This window comes from Gorilla gorilla, chromosome 16, assembly GCF_029281585.2.
Source record: "Gorilla gorilla gorilla isolate KB3781 chromosome 16, NHGRI_mGorGor1-v2.1_pri, whole genome shotgun sequence".
Lineage (NCBI taxonomy): Eukaryota > Metazoa > Chordata > Mammalia > Primates > Hominidae > Gorilla > Gorilla gorilla.
In genome coordinates, this window is record NC_073240.2 from 87,477,036 (window position 1) to 87,489,734 (window position 12,699).

Below are 12,699 nucleotides of genomic sequence, written 5' to 3' on the forward strand. Positions count from 1 at the left end.
TTTGTATTTTTAGTAGAGACGGGATTTCACCGTGTTGGCCAGGCTGGCCTCAAACTCTTAATGTCGTGATCCACCTGCCTCGGCCTCCCAAAGTGCTGGGATTACAGGCGTGAGGCACCATGCCTGGCCTCCATCAACTTGTAAGGAGGCACGAAGGAGAAGAAGACATGAATTAAAGGGATAGGGAGGGCCAGATCACATAGAACTTCCTAGGGCATAAAAATAAATTAGAATTTTATTTCTATCAAGTTTGAAGCAGGAGACTGACCTGATACAGTTTATGCGTTTCATTTTTTTATTTTTGAAAAATTTTAAATTAATTGTAAAATACATGCAACCAAATTCACCATCTTAACTGCTTTTAAGTGTACAGTTTGGTAGGGTTAAGTACATTGTTGTATAACTGTCACTACTACCCATCCATCTCCAGAACCCTTTTCATCTGGAAAAATTGAAACTCTATACCCATTAAACTGATTTATGCTTTTAAAGGACCATTCTGGCTGCCATTTGGAAAAGAGATTATCAGAGGGCACAAGGGGAAGGAAGGAGAGTAAGGGGAGGAATTAGAGTGTTGATAGGAGTGTAGGCAGGAGATGTTCGTGGCTTTGGCTACATAGAAGCAGAGCTGGAATTTAAACCCAGGACTTTATACTCTTAGTCAAGGTCCTTTTCCACTAAAATGCCTTGCTTTGTTATCATGGGAATTATTACTAGGACTCTGCTCTGAGTAGCAGTGACTCCTAGTATTCTCTTGCAGACTCCTAGGAGACTTTAGGAAACTAAGGATGCCTTCTCTCTTCCCACTGGCTAATACTAAATGCTTACTATTCGGCACTTGCCTACTTTAATGCATTTAATTCACACGCAACATTAGGAGAGAGCTTGTGTTATTATCTCCATTTTGCAGATGAAGACACTGTGGCACAGAGAAGTGTACTAATTTGCCAGGGTTATGAAGTTAGTAATCTTTAGTCCAGGATGTAAACTCATGTAGTCTGGCTCCAGGACCTGAGCAGTTTGCTCTTACTTTACCTTGCCTATGCGTCATGCAAGTAGGGTATTTATTACGCCAAAGCGAATTCAAAGATGTTAACTGTGACGGAAGCATTGAATGTATTAATTGAATGCATTCTCATATTTCATCATCCCTTCCAAGTAGCAGATGTGTTATTGAGAGTGATGGGAAAAGGGAGCCTAAAATCTCACCTTTCCCTCCAATTCTGAGACATTGGTCCACAAGGATCCTATTTCCTGGAGTCTTGTCTTTTTTTGATGCGTAGCACAAGTACCAACCCTGCACTGCTAGGAGCCTGAGAGCAAGTGTTTCCTGGGAACCTCCCTTTCCTCACCTTAGTCTTGGCTCTGCACAGCACCTTTCCATCAGCATGAGGGAAATGTTGACAGATGAATTCAAGAATTTCTGTTACCTTGAAACCAATGATCTTTGCATTCATAAGTATTTCCCCTACAGTGCAGCAGACAGCAAATATAGCATGATTCCTAAAGCCTTGGGTTTTATAGATTTTAATACTCCCTCCAGCCTTCAAATTCAGTTCATGGTATGGCCCAATTTTTCAGAACATTTGAACTTGCCTTCATCCTTTCACTTGTTCCATTCCACCAACGAAAAAGACACGATTATCTTTTATTATCAAAGACCATCACAAACATACCTGGGTTCCAAAATGTTGGCTTTTTTGACTGAATTCCCTGGCTTGGGCTGGCTCTATCTCTACCAAGGTTGCAGCTTAGAATATTATATCTGATAAGCCATCTCTTTCACCTTCTCGCTTCCTCCTTGAGACTCTGTTTTATTTTTTTCCCATTGCTGATACTTTTCGTGAAACACTTGAGACCATTTGACCAGACCAAAGGGTGAAATAGCTTCAACTGTTCATTAGCCTCCATAATGAATTAGCCAAAACTAATTCATTTTCCACCAAGAGTATTTCCTGCTGTGTATCCTGAGGCTGTTGATTCAGAACACCTGATGGGTATGACTGGCACACACTGAAGGAGAGAGAGCATTCTTGATTGCATTAAGACATTTCATTTTGAAAGCTGGCTTACTTAAGGCTGGGCGTGGTAGCTCACGCCTGTAATCCCAGTACTTTGGGAGACTGAGGTGGGTATTTTATCCTGAGGTCAGGAGTTTGATACAAGCCTAACCAACATGGTGAAATCCCGTCTCTATTAAAAATACAAACATTAGCTGGTGCTGTAGCAGGCATCTGTAATCCCAGCTTCTCAGGAGGCTGAGGCAGGATAATTGCTTGAACCCGGGAGGTGGAGGTTGCTGTGAGCTGAGATCGTGCCACTGCACTCCAGCCTGGGTGACAGAGTGAGACTGTCTAAAAAAAAAAAAGAAAGAAAGTTGGCTTACTTATATTTTGGAGTCATTTGGGTAGCTTAAATTCACGGAAAAATTTTTATTAATTTTTTTCCTACATGTTCTTTCACATGGAAGTACCTGTAATGTTGAGTCTGGAGATGCCATAGTTCAGCAGCACTGCAGACATTCACACTACCCTGTGGTGTGTACCTAGCATCCACCGTCTCCACTTCTGTGACTTATTGGCCTCAGAGCTTTCTGCACCCTTTAGGAATAGCAAACTGGGGGACCCCACAAGTCATCTTCCTGTACCAAGTCAGTAGACAAAACATTTACAAAGATACTGAAGAAAATGGTTGTGTTTTTGCCAAAGAGATACTGAACTATACTCAACTCTCTGCCTCTCAATTTAGTCAACTTGTTCCTACATTTTTCACAGTGTCTGAAAAGAAGGGTCTTGTCATGTTCCATCAGTATCAAAATGTTACATCTGCAAACCCAATTTTTCTCTGATTTGGGAAGGTACCAACAGGGATCAACACTGTGGGCTTTGAGAAGAGGCATGTAATTTAATTTAGGTACTTGGGATTCACTTAGTCTTTCCTTCTGATTTCATATTTTATCTTTTTTAAAAAATATTTTTCTCCACAGAAGACAGCTGAAAGAGAAAAGCAAAACTTCCATCAATTCAGCTGCTCATTGCCTAACGTAGGCAATAATTCACAGTGACACATGGGTGGCTGAGAAAAGACACCGGCCTCCTCTTCCCCCAGCTATCCTGACCAATGTCTTGCCTTAGGCGCAGCATCCCTTGAAAGAATTTTAAGTCTGTATTCAGACTGAATTCATTGCAATGATGTATGAAATGAGCAAGAGACAGAAAAGTGCAGATTCTACATTAGACAAAATTCTATGTTGGAGTGTTCAAATTTGACATTCTACATTAAGGCTGTTTATGGTCTGTCCATGTGTATAATTCATTAGCTGAAACACAGCTAGGAGACTGTGCTGTGTTACAGCTAGGAGAGTGTTATTAGCTGTGTTACAGCTAGGGGACTGTGCCCAGGTGTTGGCATCTGATATAATCTTCCCTTTGCTCAGAACTGCCTGGATGACAAGAGCATGGAGCCCGTCATCTCTGTGATGCTTCAGATCCTGAGGCAGTGCTACCCTAAGAGTCCACTTCCCTTGGTCACAGCCAGCAGTGCCTATGCCTTCCCGGTCCCTGGGCTCATCACCACTGAACCTCCACATGATCTACCTGAAGGTAAAATAAGTTGGTAACTATGACCTTTAAGATGAGTTTTTGCATTTTGACCATGTTTCCCAGGAACATGGGTGAAAATAGAATTGGTTATTTTATAGGTCAACCATAATTGTCTATTAAGCTAATTAGAGACATATATGAAAAAGCAGTTTTGATTTTCATAAACAGGGTGAGAAAAAACTAAGCTCGCTTATTTTGTTCTTCATTATTAACTGTTTCTGCTTTGCTTGGTAGCTATCAAATGCCTGTACAGTCATCTCAGCTAATTAAAAAAAAGTCTATTTAGAATCCCATGATCGAATCTCTGCAGCATACTGACTGATTGTGGAATTAATTTGCCCTAAGGATGAAATTGAAATAAAACTCTTGTTATTTACAACTCCAGGCTAGTCATATTGTAATATTTGAAAGTATTATTATTTAATCCCTAGGAAGATCTTCCTGTCAAAAGATCCTAGTACGAACAGATTTTCTATAGGCATAATTTTGCCACAATGGTACAAGATGCCTTCTGTGGACTTTTGTTTTAAATAACTTCCTCAATCAAAAAATTAGGGGCTCAATCAAGGTGATATTTAGGTTATAACACATTTCATTTGTGTGTGATCTCTAAACTTTGACTACACTAGTTGCATAAATACCTCTAACTTTCATGGGAGAATCCAGAGTGGTATTCATGTGTCATTTTTTCTGCACTTATTTTGCATTCAATGTGGGATAACTGTTTAAACTTTATGACTTAGTGCCCCGACATGCCTACATGAACACCATTTATGCCGACCAATAAGCATTTGTGTGTGGTGGGATATTGTGCAATTAATATTGGCCCCTTATTTGAGAGAGGAAGAAGAAAGAACCACTGTATGGTGAACATCTAAATCCTAAATCCCAGGCAAAGGGGAAACTTCACTTATTTCACCTCTTTTTTCTCATCCAGAGGATTTTGAAGATGATGGCGATGATGAAGTGGACAAAGACTCTGATACTGAAGATGGGAAAGTGGAAGTAGGTACACCAGCCCGTGCTTCTAATGATGTCCATAGTCACATCATGCACAGAAAAATATTACTTCCTATGTTTTCCCAAGCCCAGTGTAAATTTTAAGAACTGACTTTAGTACTGCGACTCCAGTGGTCGTGATGCGCAGTAAATGATAGCTACTGTTATTGATTTCCAAGTTGTCATTTTCATCTTGGTAGGTCCGGTACAATGTCTCATTATAAAGTCAGAGGCTATCCTATACATTATTATGACACCAATACTTTATTCAGATGACCTTTAGGCACACACTTAACACTTGTAGTTGGTATATTTGATAAGACCATTTAAGACCCTAGAAAGATTTTCCAGGAAGCTTTCTGCCTTTGTAAGTCACCCTTCTTATCCTTTCTGCACAGGGGTGCTGCATTGTACAATTCCATTGACATCAGACTCTGTGAATTGTTTTCCCTTACGTTGCACAGTGCACAACCTGGCCAGCAGAGAAGTGTTGCTCTTTGGTCCCCCTCCCAAAAAGGCCTATCCTATAGAAGAGAGGTTGGTGAACTTCCTATAAAAGGTCCAATAGTAATTATTTTAGGCTTTGTGGACCATACAGTCTTTGTCACAACTGCTCGACTTTGCTGTCGTAGCACAAAACAGCTATAGACAATTTGTAAACAAATGGGCATGGCTGTGTTCCAAGAAATTTTTTTTTTTTGAGACAGAGTCTCACTCTGTCACCAGGCTGGAGTGCGGTGGTGTGATCTTGGCTCACTGCAACCTCCGCCTCCCGGATCCAAGCAATTTACCAACTTCAGCCTCCCAAGTAACTGGGACTGCAGATGCCTACCACCACACCCAGCTAATTTTTGTATTTTTAGTAGAGACAGGATTTCACCATATTGGCCAGGCTGGTCTCGAACTCTTGACCTTGTGGTCTGCCCGCCTCAGCCTCCCAAAGTACTGAGATTACAGGCATGAGCCACTGCGCCCAGCCTCCAAGCAATCTTTGTTTACAAAAATAAGCAGTGGGATATAGTTTACTGACTGTTTTTGTACAACAAGTTTTCTAGACCTTGGCACTGTTGGCATTTAGACCGGATACTTCTTGGTTGTGGGAGGCTGCCTTGTTTATTGTAGGATGTTTAGCAGCATTCCTGACCTCTACCCACTGGATATCAGTAGTACCTACCTCGTTACCCTCCAGGGATGAACCAAAAATATCTCTTAGACTTGCCAAAATCACCCCTAGTTGAGGACTACTGCTCTAGAATAAGAATTTGTCTGTGAATTATAATTCTATCTCCATTTCTGTTGGTGGACATGGACTTTGACAAATTCCTTCAAGTTATAGTTTCTTAATTTTGTTGTCTGTAAAATAAGAGTCAGTAAATTAAGGTCAATGCTGCCTTTTATGACATTTACTGGGCATGAAACTCAAATTTAAAAAATCAAAAATCTTCCCTCCTTTCCTTTCTCTCCTTCTTTCCTATCTGTCTAGAAAGAAAGAGGCTTTTGAGTTCTCTATCATGATAATCACTCACCTTGCTGATGGTAGTAGCAGACATACAGGGACTACCTCTTAAGCTACGTCTATAGGTTTAGACTGCTATTGACAGTCTGGTGTTCTCTGGGTTTTGTTGATAAATAGAATCATTTCTGAAGTCATCCGTAGCAAATTGGATCTTTGCTGTGGCTTGATGGTGCAGGCATATGGAGTACGTGCTGAATTATTTGAATAATACTGTGCTGCTGCAGTCATTCATCAATGCCACTTTCCCCTCCCCTCTTGCTTGCTCTTTGATAACTCAATGTCTGATGCAGAGTGTCACTCACTTCATGTATCTGATGGGGAGGGACCGGGTGCACGATAGTGCCTGACTTCCCACAGCATGGGAGGGAGGGTGTTCAGATACTTCCCTTGGCCCACACTTTGCAGAGGATGGAGGGGTGGGGTAGAGAGAACCCTAAACAAATAAATAAACTCAACTGGCAAAGAAGCACAAGACAAATTGGTAAGAGCTTGAAAACCATTCTTCAAAGGCTTCAAGCCAAGGCAAGAAGATGAGAAGTCACTGTGAGGCTGAGTTGTAGAGAAGGAGAGGAGCATGAGAGTCAGGTCTCGAATTGGAGGCACAGCAAGAGCAAGGAAACTGCTCCAGAAAACTGGATTTTCCCTGGGGAAACCAGCAGCATTTGCTGCCAGAGGCGTGAACAAGAAGTCAGGCATATTTGATTTCTGGCCACAGCACCGATCCAGGCCTTTAACCTGTGGCCTTCCCATTTGACAATCTTAGGTAATAATTGGGACCAGCCTGTTAGAAAGAATGATTGAGAGGATCTTTTATCCGTAAAGGGTTATGAGAGTGGAAAGTAGGGTGCCATGATTTGATTGAAAACTGCCAAGGTCAACGTATTAGATGTGGGCTGTCTTCACATACACAAGCATTAGATTCTGACAGACTCTGAAGAGGAGGGTGATAAACAGAGTGAATTCAAGCTCTCCCTTCCTTCTTCCTTCCTTTCCTTTCTTTTTCATTTTTTATTTCTTTCAGGTGCTTTATTGGGTATGATCCGTATGCAACGTGCTAAATTCTTGGGGATGATAATCTGAAACACAAACAGATAAGACATAGTTTTTATCTTCAAAGAGTTCACAGTCTAGTGGACTTGGAGTTTGTCCTTATTAAGTGTTCTAATCACCACCTTCAATGGAGTGGTGAACTCAAGTCTGAGGTAGCCAAAAGACAATGTCCAAAAGCTCCAACCTATGGAACAAGAGCCAGAAAGCATTACCTGGATTAGGTGGGTACCAGAATTCTAGCTGGTAAAGGACTGCCTGGGCTGCTGTGAGGACACAGAAGCGGGCCACCTCCAGATAAGAATAAATGCCATTTATAAGAAATACAAAAGGAGGTGGCAACCTGGCTGAGTGCCTGGTTCTCAGAGACTAATCTCCAGAACTTTGAAGGCAGAAATGGTCTCTGCAACTTTGCTGTTGCACTGAGAAAACAACCATGATCAAATGAATGGGTGTGTTTCTTTTCCAATAAAACTTTATTGACAAAAACAACCAGTGGGCCATAGTTTATTAACCCCTACTCTAAGGCTAAGTGGGTCGCCTAGTCACATGTGGAATGAATTAGGTTGCAGCTCATGGGTTGAATGACTCTCCTTCCTTCAGATGCACCAGTTGGAGCACAGCCTTACTCACTGGTGGGGACATCCTTCCCAGTGGCCTTCCAGGTTGTGTTTCCATTAGTGCCACCCTGGGCCATGGCTGAGGTTGCAGTGGAGGGGGTGAAGGCAAGCAGGAATTGATGGATGAAGCTGCAAAGCACAAGAGTAGGGGCCATGGAGTTGGTCATGGTGTGTATACTGTACCTGAAAATATCATTAAACGAAACTCATGGGAATTACTTTTCTTTTAATTTGAAGTTTGGAGAAAAATTGTGAAACATAGATGGAACATTGCATTTTTTTGCCCCTTGGATCAGGAATACAAACATTTATTTTCCATGTTTATTGGATTTAACCTTTCAGTACTACCAGGTTTTTCCTTAACTAATGAAATATACTTGTAAAACATATGGTATTTTTTTTTCTCTATTTCATTAAGGAAACTTAATCTAGGATGTGAAAAGATGAAGAGACTGGGCTGGTTCATTCCTGGTGTCTTTTCTCTGTAAGACCCTACAACCCTTGGAAAACACACAAGTATTCAGAGGAGAGTCACCATCACCATTAAAAGGTTTTGAAATGGTGATCTATCAAGAATAAAAAATAAAGTGCCTGGGATTATTCAATCCAATAAATAAAAGACTCATGGTGCCTTGGTAAATTTTTAAATGTACAAAGGGATAAAGATGTAGTAGGAGAATACCAGCTCCTCCCCAGGTCTCATGAGGATTGATATAATTTCTCTCCCGCCTACTTCTCAAATCTCATCTCCTGCAATCTTCCTCTTATTCTGTATGCATCAGCCACCTTCTTTCTGTAAGCAAATTGAAGCTTTTCCTTCTGCTAATAATTCACTGCTAGGCCTGTGCATAGCTGCCTTTTTTTTTTTTTTTTTTTTTTTTTTTTTTGCCATTTAGGTCTCAGTTAAAACATTACCTCCTTATGAGTCCTCCTGAGATCTCCTAATCCAAACAGCCTCCCATTCCCCAATCTTAGTCACATCATTCTCTTTTATCATTTCAAGGGGAGTTATAACTGTTGGAAATTAACTTATTCATTTGTTTACTTTCTTCTTTACTGTTTTTCTTCTCACACTAAAAGGCAAATACCATGGAAGCATGGATGTTTGTCTGTTCCACTGTGACCGAAACTTCAGTACCTGGAAGAGTACCTGCTCACAGTCGGTGCTGATTAAATGTTTGTGAAAAGACTGACAAACCTAAATGTCAAAGATAGATAAAGAGGGACAATAATTACAATGATGCTGACGATAGTGGCAATGAGATAAAGAATTTCTTTTATAATGTGCTTTATCGATTATGTAGTATATCTCATTTTATACAAATTTTTATTTCTGATGAAGGCTGTTAAATACTGACATAAATGCTGAGACAAGTCCTTTATCTTCTTTCTTTTTATTTTAAAAATACAATCCAGCATAACAAATTCTTCACTCGATGGGCCAGTGCTATAATTTGGAGGCAAGAAAACCATGTCCTAAGATTCTGAAGAAGCACACACATATCATGTCTTGATGCTTCTCAGGGTGGATTTCCTGATTGTAATCTCTTCTATGACTATTCCATTTTAGGATGATGACTTGGAAACAGATGTGAACAAGCTGAGTTCCAAACCTGGTCTTGACCGACCTGAAGAGGAACTGATGCAATATGAGGCGATGTGTCTTGAGCTCTCCTATAGCTTTGAGGTAGGACATATGCTGTGGTTCTGATCTTTGACGATGCATGATGGGTTCTTTGCAGATCCTGGGAGGCCAAACCAGGGTGTCCAGATGGAAAGCATTGCTCATCATTAGCCATATGCTTCTGGGCTCTTCCTTAGAGAAAAGCAGAATGCTAAACAAAAATGGGAAAAGGTGGCAAAAATGGAAAAAAGTTAGGATGTATGCAAGGGTTCTTCAGTCTGACACCTTACACTTAGGATGGATACAAGGTCATGTGTTGCATAATGACATTTCCATTGATGACAGGCAGCATATTCCTTGATGGTCCCATAAGACTATAATACTGTATTTTCACTGCACCTTTTTATGTTTAGACACACAAATGCCATTGTATTACTATTGCCTACAGTGTTCATCACTTTAACGTGCTGTACAGGTTTGTAGCCTAGGAGCAACAGGCCACACCATATAGCCTAGGTATGCAGTAGGCTAAACCATCTAAGTTGGTGTAAGCACACCCTATGATGTTGATACAACAATGAAATCACCTGATGATGCATTTCTCAGAACATTCCCCATTGTTAGGTAATGCATGACTGTAGCATGAAGGTACACATCACTGCCTATTGTCTGGTGGGCAGGGTGCCCTGCCCCCATGCACTGAAAAAGCAAATAAAAATTCATGATGATTTAATTGTTCTCATGCCAAAGTGGGACCATTGTCCTAGACGGCTTTTTGAAGGTAGACATACTGACTTCAGGCTTTCTTTTTTAGTAGAAACAAATTGGGAACATTAGACCTGGTGATGCTAATTCTGTGCCTAGTTGCTGCTGCCACTGTTGCTGCCATCGATCTTTTAGACCTGCTTTTTGATCTCCATTATTTTCTTATGGTTCTTAGTAATCATGAATTTGCCTACATCTAAGGGTATAAGCTAAGTCATGCGTACAGAGGGAGTTAATATATTCTATTTGACTTCAGAAAGCAGAAGGATAGTTTCAGGGAAGGAAATTTCAGTTTAGTATAAAAATTTTTTTCAAACAAACAGAATTATTCTCAAGTGAAAGGCACTGCCTTGGGGTGCAGTGAGGCCCCCATAAATATGGTTTTCCAACCAGATTGTAATTTAGTGGGGGATCTTGAAGACATTCAAATACTGTTTGGCATTGGACTAGACCCACCAAAAGCCCCTTCCAAACATGAGTTTCTATGATTCTGTCATTTATTTGACTCTTGAAGGTTAGTCTTTAGTTGACCTTGGAAAAAGCTTCCAAATTCACAGGATTTATGCTTAGCTCTGTGCCCAGAGAGTAAGGACAGGGATCAAATTGTATTCCCTACCTGGAAGGACACACTAACATATTGTATTCCATTTTGAACCTGAAGGAACTGCAGTCCAAACTTGGAGATGATTTGAACTCTGAAAAGGCTCAGTATGCCAATCACCACCACATTCCAGCCGCTGCCTCCTCAAAGCAGCATTGCTACAGCAAGGACCAAAGCTCCTGTGGGCAAGAAAGAGAATATGCTGTCCAGACTTCCCTTCTGTGCAGGGTGAAGACAGGAAGGTCCACAGTGCATCTAGGCTCCAAAAAAAATCCTGGAGTGAACCTGTACCAAAATGTGCAATCCAATAGTTTCAGGAGAGATTCTTCTGAAAGTGAAATCCCTGACGTTCAGGCTTCCCTGAAAGCAGATGCCTGGGACGTAGATGCAATTTTCTGCCCAAGGATGAGTGCCTCCTTTTCTAATTCCACTAGGACTAGAGAAGCTGTCAAAGTAATAGATAAGCTTCTGCAGACACATCTGAAGCATGTCCCTTTCCACGATCCCTATCTTTATATGGCCAAAGCCAGAAGAACCAGCTCTGTGGTGGACTTCAAGATGATGGCATTTCCTGATGTCTGGGGACACTGTCCCCCTCCCACCACCCAGCCTATGTTGGAACGAAAATGTGGAGTCCAAAGGTGATGGAGCTACTGACTTGGGAGCTCTTTTTTTTCTGTTCTTTGATAATTTTATAAGTAAAATGGTTTGTACAGATAATTCTACTATGTATAGGAAAGGGAGCATTAATCAGGGACATGTCAAAGCCTGTTGGCAAACTGGCCAAACACACAAACTTTCCTTCCTGCAAGGACTTTTCAGAATCAAGTGTGGGGTAGTGGTAGGCATGCATTTTCTGATGAAAAATTCTTTGAGTAATTCTAATACAACTCCTTATCCTATCTCCATTGCAAACCACTATCACAAAGAAAGATCATCCAGTTTCTCCAAATACTGGGCTCCTTCCTCAAAAGTAGGTTTTCAGAAAAATCAAGAGCTGATTATTTGGGATCTCTTTTCTTGCTTCCTACAAATTGATAGGGGATCTCTTGCTAATAGAAAGGGGGAGGTGTGCCTCCATTCCACAGCCCTAGCTATTATAGACCCTGGCTTAGTTAGGAGAATAGTTTTGCTGCCTCACAGAGCTGGGGGGGGAGTTGATGGAAAAGACATTCTCCAGGGAAGAAACACTGGATGACAGATTATTCCCAGAAGGCAGGAAAGGGAGCTTTACCCATGGCTCAGCATATTGAGATTAAAATGAAAACTGCTAAAGGCAAAGAAAACATTATTCTCCTTGAAAAAAAAACTGTATGCACATACCAAGTCAATGGAGCAAAGTGGGCAGACCAGAAAGTTTTCTTTTTATCCACGTCATCCGTAAATTATTCTCTCGATAGTAAATCCCCCAAACTGCTCCCACTTGGGGTCCTGGCTGACATATCCAACCCTACCCCCTGCACTTTATCTGTCATGCTCATTTTTTGAGAAACAGATCACAAGGGCTGTTCTAGCACCATGTTATCCCTGCATAAGACATCTTCCCTCTGAGTCCAGGCCTCATGTCCACCTTTTCTTCACCCTTCTCTCACACCTCCCCTATGAACTGGATTGGAAATTCAGGAAGGTAATCTGAAAGACCTTCTAAGATTTCTTTCTCTCTCTTAGTTAAATATCCCAGATTTTGGTGTTTCTTAGAAGATTGACCTTAGCCTACCAGAGCAGACAGAGCCCAAGGAATATAAATCGCACAAGGGTACACAGGCTTATTGGATCCTCCCAAACCTTGAAGATGCTAGCAGCTAATAGCCCTAATGTCTTCCTCAAAACTTTCTCAGTGCAAACTACCCTCTTATTCCCACAGCTAGAAAAGTTCCAAAGTCTCCCAACACAAGTGCTTTTGATAAAATTCTTCAAGCCAAGAA

At 41.1% G+C, this 12,699-nt stretch overlaps 1 protein-coding gene across 2 annotated transcripts in view; it reads left to right on the top strand.

The window, feature by feature from the left end:
* The window catches only part of AGBL1 (AGBL carboxypeptidase 1), a 948,924-nt gene that overhangs the window by 173,144 nt on the left and 763,081 nt on the right, over nt 1-12,699 (top strand). For both annotated transcript variants that reach the window (XM_004056715.5, XM_063698809.1), the window contains exons 8-11: nt 3,437-3,602; nt 4,540-4,607; nt 9,355-9,471; nt 10,835-11,415. In XM_004056715.5, the coding sequence (XP_004056763.4) occupies nt 3,437-3,602; nt 4,540-4,607; nt 9,355-9,471; nt 10,835-11,415 (932 nt within the window). The remainder of the gene's footprint in view (nt 1-3,436; nt 3,603-4,539; nt 4,608-9,354; nt 9,472-10,834; nt 11,416-12,699) is intronic.